This window comes from Rutilus rutilus (assembly GCF_951802725.1).
Source record: "Rutilus rutilus genome assembly, chromosome: 20".
Taxonomy (NCBI): domain Eukaryota; kingdom Metazoa; phylum Chordata; class Actinopteri; order Cypriniformes; family Leuciscidae; genus Rutilus; species Rutilus rutilus.
Genome location: NC_140225.1, coordinates 6884647 through 6899956, shown reverse-complemented (window position 1 = coordinate 6899956; position 15310 = coordinate 6884647). Strand labels below are relative to the sequence as shown.

The following is a 15310-nucleotide window of genomic DNA, read 5'->3' as shown; positions in this document are numbered from 1 at the left end:
CAAAGCACTTGTGTACATGCTTTTACATTGTACTTGCATTAAAAAATACCTGCAAGTAATTGTTTTGCAAACACAATAAGTACATTGTACCTACCATTTTTTTAATGCAAGTACATAGTAGTTAAAGACACCTAAAAATGTGCCTTGTAAGATTATAAAGATGTATATGTATATCTATATCAATGTATATCTATATCAGCCACACTAATCCCCATAATGAAGGTAATACATAGACTCGACTCTCCAACAGGGGGAACTAAAACCCACACAATCTTCCAGTAGTAGAGTACATATGTTGTCTTTATTCAAGTATATGTACACCATACCATACGATATTATAAGTAACACCACAAACACGGCAGTAAATGCAGTTTAGCCAGCACAGCGGCAGCCTGAGAAAGTGGAAGATACACGAGTCCAGTGCGAAATTCAGGATACACACAGAAACATACACGTACAACAAAATACAAAACATGAATGAACAAGTGGTAGAAGACAGAGACGGACAGTAGAAATGCAACAACAATAACCACAAAAATAAATATGTCAGGGTTATACAGGTCACAGCAGTCCCTGCTACTACACACAGGGTTTGTCCTAAATTTTATAATATTTTTGATGCTATATTGCCTTTAGTTAAATTCAACTGGAACCTTTGAGTCCTATCTTATTATCAAATTGTAAAGATTATGCAATTGCATATGGATTGTAGCATTAAAAACCTCTGACTTCCCCGTTCTCAAAAAATTGAACACAAACTGATCAACAGTCAAAAAACGCATATAATCACATATATAAACAGTCTGAAAATGAAATTCAAACATGTGAAGGGCACATTTAGTTCCACAAGTGTGTAGCAAAGCTCAAATTAGTGACATAACACAACTGGATACTCTATGTATAAAAATACAAATGATATATTTATTAATTTAGAGTAAAGACAACTAAAACACACAAGCCGAGTGGATATTCCAGCTTTTGTCAGTAAAACATTGGATGTGAGATCAAATCCACCCAACACACAGCAGCTACCCTATTGCACATTGTCGCAATGCAGAGAATTAACATGCGTTTTACAGACAAAACACACTAATCCACACACACACAAGATGAATTAATTACCGCATCAGGCAGTAATATAATATATTACACCAATAGAAAGGTTATAATGAAAGAGTTACATGAATACAGAGAACAAAAAAAGTAGAAACAAAGTCAAGAAGGCCATTTGAGCAGTGCACTATATTAACACAGATCCTTGACATGATACACTGATATATATTGGGCTTTTATTTGACCACAGTATTAAAAAGTATGTATTTAGTCAAATCTTGACTGACATTTGACCTTAAAGAGTTCTGTTCTGTCGTCATACACAAAATCAATAACTTCCACATTCATTAGTACCTGCCCGAGGCACTCAACAAGGCACGCTTGCTTTCAAACAGGTACTGTAGTTAAACATCTGGGGACAGAATTCATATTCCAGTGCATTTTTATCTGGAGTAGCAGTACTTGTAACTCCATGTGAGATAACATACTGTTGCTTTTACCTCACAAATAACAGAAAGACAAAGGCTTCCTGCTGTTATTGTTCATGAAAACCTTCAATATTCAGTTTACAGACCTCATTAGCAAATATTATGGTGGTGTAAGAACTGAACTAAAACCAGTCAAAACATTTAAATCAACCGAAAGCATCTATAAACCAAATGCGATAGATAAAACAGAGGTAAACAGCTCAATTTAGTTTCGTAACATTTAATGGCTTGATAAGTGTAACATTTATCCTATGAGATCATTAAAAGTGCAGTGTTACTTTGCATACTGAATCTGTTCTTTCAGTCCTGAGATTTAATCCACATTCTTATGCAACCATGGCAGCGTAAACCATCTAAAATCTTTTTCTTTTTACTATGAGGGAGGATTTTTTTGTAAAACCCAATAGAAAAATAAGGCCTGTCCCTCCAACTTCTTAAAAGCAATAAAAAAAAAATGTGCATCATTGAACCATCACTCATGTAAACATAGACCTTCATTAACACGATGCATTTCTCACTTTATCAAGGGAATAAGTTTGATTGTATCAGTTCTATACAGAAGCATCATGGTCCTCTGGTGTAACTCAAGGTATAAACAACATTAATCTCGTCAATGGCAGAATATTAAGTTGCAAAGAGGGGAAAGGGGACAATTTTGTCTATAAACAGTCAAATATGCACACCTATGTTACTCAAGTCACTATAATCATCAATAAAAACGGTCCTATAGTTGTGTATCAACGTACATCTCGAAATAAAACAAAGAAAAATCCAATGAAAGCAGCAAAAAAAAAAAAGAGTCATTAGAGTGTCTAGTCTCAACCCGAGTCCCAGTAGCATTATCTATTTTTTCCACAAATTTTCATCTTTGCAGAACAATCTCAAATTTGTTGTGCACTTTGGTTCTGGTTGAGCTTTTTAACATAATTTCTACAGCTAACTTGCCAGAAATTAAATACATATACAAAGACTCGAGAGCAAAAAAAAAAATAAAACCTCCGGAGAAGGTAGTCCTGTCTAAACACAGCTCAAGTCACCCCGATGATGAGACCTCTTAGTACCTCTCTTCATTGGGACATCCAACAGCAGACCGTCAATGCGCCAGGTCAGTGTGACTGGAACTCAGGTCCCGCGTCTTCCCTAGACGATTATTTCGTTCCTGTAAGATACAATAAACTGAGCTCAGGAGATCCTGAAGGAAGTGAACGAAAGGCCGCTCAGGGTGAGTCTATTTTACATTATATATTATTTAATCCCATTATCAATTCACACATTAAAATTGTATTAGTTGACATTTTGCCAGGACACATTGTTGGGGGCAAAAAAAGACCCACAATCATGTTAAAAAAGAAAAGAAAGAGCTGTTTGAACTGTTTAGCTAATACAAGTGTAACATCTTGCAGTCTGGGTGAAAGATGATTTATTGTCTATGTAAATTTTGTTATGTAAAACGGCCAGCTTGTTAAATGTTCAAACAAACATTTGATTTTTTATTAAAAATCACTGGACAAAAATAGCTGAATTCAGTGTCATTTTGAAGGAACGATTGTCTAAATGAACAAACATCCTTATTGCATCTCCCCATGGGTCAGTTGAATGGCATGGTTCTCTCATGACAGTAAATGATGACATACTGTCACGAGAGACACATGCCATTCTGAATGTAGTATGTCTGGAAGGATTCCATTCACAATATACCAGCTATAAAGTTTATTCCTCATCAAATGTACTTACTTAGTGTACAATATCTGACACACCTGAGGTTTAGTTGACAACTCTGTAAACAATGATTTGCTACTTGCTAATGCTAGCTGGTGTCAGGCGGTATTAGGGGGAGGGTCATTCACATTCTAGAAAGCATTTGATTAGACAAAAAGCTGGACACGCCCATGAATACAAATTGAGACATTATTTTACTGATGCATTTTACACTATCTTCCAAAATGTAATAAAACATTTAAGAGTATGTTAGCATATAGATAGCTGAAAAGCTAACCTAGACTAAAACTTAAAAATATATATGTTCATTTCATTTCTCTTTCTTTACAGTCCTTAAAGACTGTATAGATTCAGACCAAAGAAATGGAAAAGGCGGCCAAAAAAAAAAAAAAAGATAATGTGAAATACTAATGTTAAGGTGTCTATATGAATCTCTAGATATTATAAATACACTGAACAATGCATTAGTAGAACGTCAGGATTGTCTCCTAACAAAAAAGTGTTTATTTTATAACCCAAGACCATCAGTGGTTATAAGGGATTTTAGCAAACACAATCAGATGTGTTAGTCTGTGACCGCTGAGATCTCACACATACAGTTAATTAATGTGTGTTAATATGGTAATGAAAGAGCTGTGGGTGTGTTGATAATAGATGCTCCCAAAAAACAGTGTCCAAGAGTATGAGACTGAAAGACAGTAAAGTGCAAGACAGATGGGCCAGAAAAATAAATAAATAAATAAATAAACTAAAGAGCAGAAGGAATTGAGAGAAACTCAGAAGAAAGATGTCAGGAGAGAGAAAGAGCAGAAAAGAAAGATGTCGTCTTACTTTAAGTTCTCCCACAGGAATATCCGGCTGGTTGAGAACTCCAAGAGAGCTGGCCCTCTTCATGCTGCATCCGAGAGAGCCACATGCAAGCACGTCAGTTAGGTCAAAGGGCAGGTGTGAGGGGGTCACGGAGGGATGGGAATGTGTGGGTTAAAACATGTAAAAGCAATCACTCAATGATGTTACTTTATTACTATGTGGACTAAGATAAAAACACCACAGTGGAAAGACATGCAATGACATACTGGCCATGTACACGCTGCAGCTAAGTTCAGTTGTCAATTAGTTTTGTTTTGTACACACGGTGTTCAGTAATTTACAGGAGTGACGACCGCATTCTACAACCGAATTCACGAATTAATAAAGAATCTGGTGTATAGTACAGGTCAGAGCTCTTTAAGTTGTTTATGTTCATTATTATTGTAATATTATTTGCTTTGAGACACATGTAGTTTAACGTGTCTCGTGACGCTTAATGTGTTTTGGAGAGGCTCTGAAGGGAGGGTGGGATCTCATGCCTTTAAAGCTAACTTGCTATTGATAGCTGCTCCATAAATTGCCTGCCCTACCTTTAATCAAAAATAGATAGTGTATACCAAACACTCGAGATGCCAGAATGTTGCTGTGGTTATCACGTCAATCATCACAATTTTGGGAGCGAGTCTGTTCCATACACACAAAACGTTAATTTTGGGAATTCACGCCAGTATTTAATTGTCACTCCTATAACTTTATACAGTGTGTACGTGGCCACTGTGTTACATTAGTCATCTGTTTTTTGACACTTCTCTCATTACTCACAGAATTTTTTTTTTTTTTTTTTTTAATGTTGCTGAGTTATTTCAGTCGAGTTATTATTATAAGTCTGTATTTTCTCACCCTCATGTTTTTTTCAAGCCTGTACGCTTCTGTTTTTTATATTCAAATTTATAAATGGTGAATAAAAGCGTTACACCAAGTTTGACATTGATGCCGACACGGTTTTCGCATATTGTAACTGAATAGGCTACGACACTTTAAAAAATTTTTTTTGGAGCGCTGCAAAAATGAGAGACTGTAAAATTTGAGTTAATTTTTCACACAAAACTGTTGTATGAATTTAAAATACTTGCAACGAGTCATTTGGACCACTTTTGGATTTATTTTTTGTTGGTGTTAAGAAAATCAGTCAGGTTTGGAAAGATATGAGGGTGAGTATGATGACAAAATGTTCATTCCAGGGTAAACTATTCTTTTTAAGACCGAAAAGGGTGATTTCTATAACAAACAGTGCACAAAATTATATACACTCAACAAACAGACACCAAAAAGGAGCTGCAACGCCAACGGACCCCTTTCACACTTATGGATTTCTCAGAAGCGGAAGTCGAACTTCTATAGTAATGAACGGAAATACAAGAAAATAATAGCATTCAAATTTGCGGTCACTCCCTCTGCCTCACACAGCACTATTAACTTTTTTTTTTTTTTTGTAATTTAATGCTAAAAGTAGGCTATAGTGTTATAAATGTATATTAAATAAAAAAATGTTTAAATATATATTTAAAAAAAATTTGATTTACAATTTTAACTGTGTTTACGCATCACAGTCTGTGAAAAGGGTCCATTGTACAACAGTAAAAACAAGTAGTTTGCCAAGGAGTTGGTAGACAAAGGAGATGATGAAGAAAGGTTAAAAAAAATTGGATAACAGCAAGTGGGACCAAGACAGAAAATGGAGGAAACAGGCATGCAGCAGACAGCAAATTTGCATGGAAATGTTTATTCAATTAAACAAAATGTACAACACAGCACAGAGTAATAAAAGTCCTCAAATAAAAAAAAAAGATCCAAGCAGACACAAAAAGGCATCAAGAAAATCACCAGGCAAAAAGGCATAAAAGATGAACAAAGTAATCATAACACACGCAAGAAAATAGTTAAAATGCAAAGAATAAATAAAAACAAATGGCATTTTACAGGGTAAGGAGAGAAAGTTAGTCACATCTGGCAAATCAGATGCTACAGGAACCCCAGTGAGCCGTCCTGAACACACTGCATCAATGTCATCCGTCCGTCATGTTAGAGGTCAACATGTCATTCGGGGTTAAGCAGGTTTATTCATGTGCAAAAAATACAGCCCAGTTAATAAAGCAAGCAAATCCCTTCATCCACTTAAAACTGGGCAGTGAAAGAGAAAGACTTGTATACCGGCAGAGGACTTTCCTTTCTTATAATGTTGTCACAGTGTGCAAAATCACCTGCCTTCCTCACATTAAAGAGAGTTCTATAAAACCAGTCCATAAACCCTCTTAAAAGGAAAGGCAATTTCTTTTTTGGTGTCATCCAGTGTTTAGAGTAATTCAGATTGGGACATTCACTTTAATTCACTTCATGCTCTCCATATTTACAGTCTATGACATTTAAATTATCGTTAGAATGTCTAGTGGCATCATTTCAGACAGAGATACGGAATGTAAATCTGTCCCAGTGGGATCCTAAACTGCTCAATCCTGCTCCTCAAGATCTACTTCACTGCAGAGTTTAGTTGAAACTCTATTTGAACCATTTTAACAATGTCTTCCCAAAAGTGTGATTGAGCATTCTCCTGTCCCAGTTTTCAAACCATATAGCCATTCCAGTTGCTATTCAAGTGCATGGTCATGATGTCATGTTCGCCTACCCATTGTTGAGTCCGTAGTGGGAAGGTTTTGGATTTTGGAAAGGGGAGGTTTGGTCTGAAAATAGGGATGGAAGTGGTGATAGTTACCCAGGATTTTTGGGTTCGGTTTCTCGTAAGCCTCCTCCTTTGAGCTTGCGGACCAGTTTCTCACTGCTGCGTCGGATAGAGGCCCGCAGTTTACTAAAGGAACCGCTGCGCTTCAACGAGCCCGAGCCGTCCTGCCAACAGAGACGCTGCAGCGTTAAAACCACACAGACGTATTTACATACTGCACATTAGTGAAAGAGGGCACTGACACAAGCTCATCCTCAAACACACTCAAGCACAATGATCACTCACCTGGATCTGGAAATATGCTCCTCGGTTATGTTGATTTAAATGGGATAGTTCAGCCGAAAAAGGAAATTCTGTTATAAATTACTCACCCTCATGCCATTCCAAGTCATTTAGTTATATGACAAACAATATAAAGCAATCATGTCCATTCATATGGATTACTGTTATGTCTTTATGAACTTTTTAAAGCTTTGACCGTTCAATGGATGGACAAAAATTATGAGAATATTAAAAACATCCTCATTTATGTCCTAAAGACGAACAAATGTCTTTTTCAGTTTGGACTGACATAAGGGTGAGCAAATGCATGACAATTTTCATTTTTGGGTGAACTAACCTTATAAAGTTACTTATAAAAATATGACCATATTTGAATTATATAACCTTTCATTACAAATTAGATAATATTTGCTGGTCAGGACAAATTCCAAAGCCAAACACATTTAACATGTCATTCCAAACCCATAAGACTTTCATTCATTTTCAAAACAAATGTATATATATTAACAGATATCTGTCCCTCCATTAACAGCTAAGCAAGTACCACTTTGACGCTTCAAAACGTTCATAAAAAGATCGTAAAACTAATCCATATGAATTGAGCGGTTTAGTCCTAATTTTCTGAAGAGACTCGATCGCTTTATATGATGAACAGATTTGTTTTAGGCATTTATCCACATATAAACATTCATCAACTCATCAGTTGTGGCAAACAGAAACTCAAGCATGTTCGCTTGACGTACAAGAACCAATGAGGTTCATTCTCGTGTTACGCAGCACGTTTGAGCTTCCGCAAGAACCAATGATGTTCATTCTCGTGTTACGCAGCACGTTTGAGCTTCCTCAAGAACCAATGAGGTTCATTCTCGTGTTACGCAGCACGTTTGAGCTTCCTAAAGAACCAATGAGGTTCATTCTCGTGTTACGCAGCACGTTTGAGCTTCCGCAAGAACCAATGAGGTTCATTCTCGTGTTACGCAGCACGTTTGAGCTTCCTCAAGAACCAATGAGGTTCATTCTCGTGTTACGCAGCACGTTTGAGCTTCCGCAAGAACCAATGAGGTTCATTCTCGTGTTACGCAGCACGTTTGAGCTTCCTCAAGAACCAATGAGGTTCATTCTCGTGTTACGCAGCACGTTTGAGCTTCCTCAAGAACCAATGAGGTTCATTCTCGTGTTACGCAGCACGTTTGAGCTTCCTCAAGAACCAATGAGGTTCATTCTCGTGTTACGCAGCACGTTTGAGCTTCCTCAAGAACCAATGAGGTTCATTCTCGTTACGCAGCACGTTTGAGCTTCCTCAAGAACCAATGAGGTTCGTTCTCGTGTTACGCAGCACGTCTGAGCTTCCTCAAGAACCAATGAGGTTCATTCTCGTGTTACGCAGCACGTCTGAGCTTCCTCAAGAACCAATGAGGTTCATTCTCGTGTTACGCAGCACGTTTGAGCTTCCTCAAGAACCAATGAGGTTCATTCTCGTGTTACGCAGCACGTTTGAGCTTCCTCAAGAGCCAATGAGGTTCATTCTCGTGTTACGCAGCACGTTTGAGCTTCCTCAAGAGCCAATGAGGTTCATTCTCGTGTTACGCAGCACGTTTGAGCTTCCTCAAGAACCAATGAGGTTCATTCTCGTGTTACGCAGCACGTTTGAGCTTCCTCAAGAGCCAATGAGGTTCATTCTCGTGTTACGCAGCACGTTTGAGCTTCCTCAAGAACCAATGAGGTTCATTCTCGTGTTACGCAGCACGTTTGAGCTTCCTCAAGAACCAATGAGGTTCATTCTCGTGCATCAAGCAGGTTCGGTTGAGCTTCTGTTTATGTCCACTGATCTATGTTTAAGTGTGAATAAAAGCCTAAATTCAATCTGTTCATCATATAAAGCGATCGAGTCTCTTCAGAAAATTTGGACTAAACCGCTCAATCCATATGGTTTATTTTTTTCATCTCTTTATGAACTTTTTGAAGCATTAAATTGGTAGTTACGTAGCAGTCAATGGTCTTCAAGATATTAAAAATATCTTCAATTGTGTTCTGAAAATGAAAGTCTTACGGGTTTGGAACGACATGAGGTCATTTTGGGTGAACTAACCCTGTAAACTAAAACTTCCATTTCTAAATCTCTTAATTATGGCTTAAACATGACCACAGTTAATTTTTTGTTATTTTCATCTTTATCACGCTCTACTCCCAAATATTTACTACTATTTCTTAATGACTATTCATGAGTGCTGGATAAGAATGATTAAACATTATGAAATAATTATTTTCAAATAATTATAGAACCGTATACAGACTGCACTCACAAAACAGCAATTTCTAGCTAATGAAACATTGCTGAGCATTACTAGTAAGATCACTGTAGAAATAAAACAAAATCATTTCAGTTCCCAGGTTGGAAATCTTCCCATGAACTTATGAACCCTGTAATATTCTGTAGGTCCCGATACAGTTCGTCCTCCGATCTTTACCACAGTCTGCTCTGCTGCAGTCTCTTCTGCTGCGACCCCTCACCTTTGACCCCCTGAACCTGGCTATTCATCCAGGGGCTTGGAAAAGCGACGAGGGGGTGATGGAGGTGGAAGGGGGAGGAGGAGGAGGAGAGGTTTGAAGAAGATGCAACACTGAGCCAGAAAAATCATGACCATCACCTCCATTAAAAAGACAAGCAGTTACAGCAGTCAGCCACAACACATCCAACTCACACACACACACACACCAACATCAGGTTTAAACATTTCACCGGAAAAACACACATATGCTTTCAAAAACAGATAAAGAGAAGGAGAACACAAGCAGAGGCTGTGGTCAGCAAAGTCAGTTTTATTTAGTTATGAAAGACACAAGATGCAGCAACACACCAGAGAACATGTTAGTAGAAGAAAGAAAACAAGAGCATCAGATTCTACAGACATGCTTCTATTCGTCCCATCTAATCCTTCTCATCTACCCATCTCCCTTTTCTAGTGTTCTACTATATACAATGGTCTCTGAATAATGAACAATATGAAATGGTTTGAAAAAGTGTGTGGAAAACAAGATTTGCTGGTCTATACAAATGCTGAACAACCATGCCACATTAATGCACTGTACAGGAAGTGTGTGAGAGACAGAGAGAGAGAGAGAGAGATAGCATTACAGGGCTCGCTTTCGGACACAGCAGATCAAAGTTCAAATGGCTCCCAGCACTACAAGACATTGAGGGGAACCAATGAGAAACAAGAGAACTGAGTGTCACAGGCCTTGCAGCTTAAATCAATGTTAGCGTCAATACGAGAGAAGCTCTATTTACAGCATTTCTGGCATAATGGTGATTAGAACGTACAATTTTGACTCATCCCTCGGTTTATTCATTTATTTTAATATATTATTTTGTTATATAATTTTAAAGGAAATAAGAGTGGTTAAGATTTCATTATGCTTTTTTATTTAGCACTGCCCTGAATAAGCTATTCCACATAAGAAATGTTTCCATATATTTCACAAGACAAAATGATAGCTAAATAAAAGTTATTTAAAAAAATAAATATTATAAATTATATATATAAATATGGATTCAAAAAAGTTCTACACAATTATACTGAATCAAATTGAATTTATTTAAAACTTTCAGGAAGCTTGACAAATTACTGTTATAAGTATGATTTTATTTTTTTTTATTAAAATTTGAGGAATGAGATTAAGTTTTTTAATATTAACATTATGCCAAAAATGCTTTTGTGTATAACTTATTAATGAACACAGAATATTGTTTTTATGGAGGATGCATGTCAAATGTACAGCATAGACATTAATTAGAGTAGAGTTGGTTTTAATTTGTCAAATCGATTAATCTAACAAAAGTTTGTTTATATATGCACATATTATATAAAACAAACTTGTATGTAATAGGCCAGCCCTATATTAAATATGATTTCTACTCTAAGGTCTCTTTACACAGCTCTTTTATACAGACTTTTAAAAGAGTGCAAGTCATGGACTATTTTTGACAGATATGGTCACTATGAACAAAAATTCCCTTTGGTGTTCAATGGAGAAAATAACAGCAAATAGATTCAGAGGGTGAGTAAATAATGACAGAATTTTCCTTCTTAAGTGAATTACTGCTTAAACACCAAAGCAGTTGTATTAAGACGAAAATTCCAATCAGTGTTAAAAAGGGAAAGGAAAATGGAGGATAGTCCCTCGGAGTATTTGAGCAGGGAAACAGAGTCTTTACTAAGAGAGAGATTTATACAGCGGGAGACTCTGAGATGGAGCTCTAAAGGAGGTTAATTAGAGACACAGACATAATGGCAGCTTACATTCCAGATGAACAGACAAACAGTTAAAGAGACTGACGGACAAGAAGAGACCTCTCTACAGACATATTACAGACTGACAGATTATTATAGTGCTGCAAGATAGAAGAGAGACTTAGTTCAGCTTTGACATGAAGGAAAGGCCAAGGAACTTGGCCAGGTCGGATCTGCTTTAGCCCACTTATGCCCACAGGAGGAGGAGGAGGAGGAGAAGGAAAGGTGCCGTTCGGAGAGAGGAGACGAAAAACATCAAAGCTGGAGAGGGGGGGTGAGGAGGGCATCCATCATGCAGAAGGTAAGTTCAACAACCACAAAAAGGCACCTGGAGTTACACCTGCCGACCACACGAGAAAGAAAGAGAGAGAGAGAGAGAGAGAGAGAGCAATGCAAGAGGAGGAAGAATAAGTACACAAGGAGAAGAGAGAGGTTATAGAGAAAGAGGAACAGAGACAAAATGTTATATTATTAGGGAGACTGAAATTGAAAGTGCAGACAATGAAAAGAGACAGATGAAAAAGCAAGAGATATAGAAAGTGAAACACAAAATGTTAAATGGCAGTAAGGCCTGAAACATACTGTACACAAGCAAATGCTCAAATTGTGCCAGTGCAACCCCTCCGGTTCTACTCGTCCCAGTTCTGCTCGCTGGCCTCCGTTACACTGACCCCCCTAAACCACACTCCCATTCGGGTCACGGCACCAGTGTAATCCCTCTGGTTCTACTTGCACCGCTCCGAGCAGGATTCGAATTGGCATTTCCTGCATGGTAGGCAGGAGCGCTAACAAGGACGCTAAAGACCGCAGCATCTAGAGGCCAGGGGAGTGAGGTTAACTCGCACTCGCTGGCCTCCGTACACACTTCTCTTCTCTCTGCATTCTCAGAGATGCCACAAGGGGCGCTATAGCATTAAAGAAAACTTTTTCTTCTATAGCCAGTTCACTCTTTCAGGTCAGCTGCTGTCATGGTGAAGTAACAGTTTGAGTAGATTCTTTGTGAGGAGAGTTTAATATGAGCGAATACTTCTCGAAAAACAGTAGTGTAATGTCCAAAATTCAGCAGTTCGAACAGAGTTCTGCAGGAATTAGTCTTAAAGGGGTCCTGTTGTGATCACATACAAGTTCCTAATTTGTTTATGGGGTCTTCTAGAAACACGTTTACATCATAGTCAAAAACACACTACCAATGCAACTCAACCAGGCCTCGTCCTTTTTTTTTCTTTTTTTTTTTAGTATGCCTTGGGTGGGAATTATGTAAATGAAGATTATTGTGATATATATGCTCCCGTAGGAAAACTCAAGGATACAATCAAGGGCATTTCAGGGAGTTCAGAAACAGTGCACACTGATATAGAGTATAACTCCCTTTGGAGTGGACTTTGTGCTTTGTAAATTTGCATATATTTTTCATGATCAAACAGCAACATTACACACGAGAAAAAAAAATTAAATGTAAAAAAAAAATTCATATTGGGAGTCATTTAAAACCCTGAAACGAGTTAGCATTTTTGCACTTACGGTCGCTGAAGTCCTAAAGTCAATGGGTTTTTTGAATGAGTTTTTGGTTAAATGTCTGAAATAATGTTTAACACGGGATATGTTTTATTCTATGACATAAAATCTACTTTTACAGCCTCGTTGTGTTGATGTTGTTGGAAGCTTAGTGGTGGTGACGTTGAAGTCACACAACTGTGGTGAAGTTCGTATATAGCCAGTCTTTTTTTTTTTTTTTACTTCTGGTGATTGCATTTAGATTTTCAAAAATCATAAAAGTTTTGTTCATTTATGAAGATTGTCTTGATGGACAATGTGTAAGAATCATAAACTTTGGTTTCGCCACAGAGCATATTTTTAGCACCAATCAAAAAGCCAATGGAAAAATGTCCTATTGGCTTTTTGTCGAGGGAACAAGGGTGATGCTAATTTCTGATTCTAACAAAGTTTACAAGGTACCAGGTTGATGAATACGCTTTTGAGGATCAAATCATCAATGTATTTGCCAGGTTTTTGGCATTGGTCTATATTCAAATCTCATTACTATCACAAAAACATGATAATACATAAACATCTGCATATGTGTTAAGTCAAGAGGGAACATGTAAATGGATTGCGGTAATAATATACTCCTCAGAAGCACAACAGCAACTCACAGGGGCATAAACAAAAGCAAATGAAATCTGGAACAAAACAAAGAACACAAATATTGTGCCACTGTGATCACACATGGGATCATGTGCTTGTTTTGTGTAAAATGGGGGACCGAAATAAATTCAGCATAGTAGTCTTGTTTAAAGGCCAAAGCCTCAGGCACTTTTCCATGACTCTATTCCTACAACCCTGAGCAAGGTCTAAAAATGGCACACTATCAACCCTGAGGTCCTATTGATTTGTACAAGCTTATACATTATGGACCTCAGATTTGACTGGGAGACGGCTATGAATAGATGAGGACAATAGCACAAAATGGACTGGCAAGAGGTAGAAAGCAAGAGGATACTTTAAGTGTGCAAACAAACACACATTCACAAATAGGATTAGAGCATGCATTCAATGAGGCAAATCAGAAAAACACACCAGGAGTACAGAACACACAGCCCACGCCAACATGTACGTGAATGTAAGACCTTGCTGATTTTATGCTACGTGAGTGCCTGCATGTGTAAGAAAAACAAATGCATGTTTGAGAAAGATTTACAATGTAAAGAACTGAGCCGTGTGCGCGAGAGAAAGAGACAAGGACATATAAGCAAGAAAGACAGGGAAGGGAAATTCAGGTGAATGAGATCACAGCCAAACCAGCTCGATGAATCTGATAGGAGCCTCCCACAATCTGAATTGGGGGGTGGGTTCTCGCCATGGTGGATGCTGATTGGTTGTCTTGGAGCTATGGTTACTGTTGCTACGGCAGCATAAAAGTTGTGACTCAGAATTGCAGAGAGACTACAGCAGAGGTGTGATGATCAAAACAGCAGCTACGAAACATCTGCCTTACAGAAGAGAAGCATTCATATCCATCTAATGCTAAGCTACAGAGAGGAATTAATGAATGAATGAGTTCTGTTTAGATTAATGATGATTTGGATCATTCATTAAACTTGTGGAACATTTTTAAACAATTCATTGCGTCTGGCACGTAAGAAATTCTGATAATTTAAGGATTGAGTGTGTTTAAAAGACAAGCTGTGATTTAAACTGCAAATGCATGAGATTTATTTCAATAATGCAACCCACCTGCTTAGCAAATTTTTTAGAAACCGCAGGTATATCAATAATTAAAGTTTTTACTCTTGTTTAAAGACATATTTTTCTTTTATATACATATATTTTATAAAATACAATAAAAGATTAACTTACATAAATGAAACGGTATCAAACATTAATACTCTTGAATATATCAAATGTGTATGAATACACTACCACTTAAATGTCTGGACAACTCTAATAAAAATAATAATAATTATAACGGTTATTATTAATATTAATACTAGAATATATTACATTTAAAACTATTATTAAAATAATTGTATAAAATTGAATCAATCATTATTATTGCTATTATTATATATAAAATAATGCATCTACAACTTCAAGCATTTCAGTATAAGACTCTAAATCATCTTTTTTTTTTTTTATCATACAGAAATTCAGTCAAGTAAGTCCAAACGTTTGACTGGTAGTGTATTATGTATAAAGAATGTGTACTAAATATAAACTATGTTACTGTAAAAAAAACAATCTCTGCAGTCAATGAATATAATTTGAGTTAATTCATGGTTGAAAGGGTTAATAGGGTTTCAAGTCAGGCCACTATAAAGCACTACAGGCACATCAATTTGACACTCAATCAGCATGAGGAATATGACTACAACGATGTATGGAGTCAGAAAGTATAAAGAGTAACTCCAATCCAACACTATTTGAGCCCC

At 37.1% G+C, this 15310-nt stretch overlaps 1 protein-coding gene across 5 annotated transcripts in view; it reads right to left on the bottom strand.

Annotated features, from left to right (window-relative positions):
* Window positions 1–1748: 1748 nt before the first annotated feature.
* klc1a (kinesin light chain 1a) overlaps window positions 1749–15310 on the bottom strand; it is a 38401-nt gene continuing 24839 nt past the window's right edge. Inside the window, exons 15-17 of one of the 5 annotated variants that reach the window (XM_084392074.1) lie at window positions 6841–6971; window positions 4092–4155; window positions 1750–2700 (exon numbers count right to left, since the gene is read on the bottom strand). In XM_084392074.1, the coding sequence (XP_084248200.1) occupies window positions 2635–2700; window positions 4092–4155; window positions 6841–6971 (261 nt within the window). In that variant the 3' untranslated portion in view covers window positions 1750–2634. Of the gene's footprint in view, window positions 2701–4091; window positions 4156–6840; window positions 6972–10754; window positions 11722–15310 lie in introns of those variants that run through there. The other 4 variants (XM_084392075.1, XM_084392077.1, XM_084392076.1 and 1 more) reach the window with 4 other exon arrangements.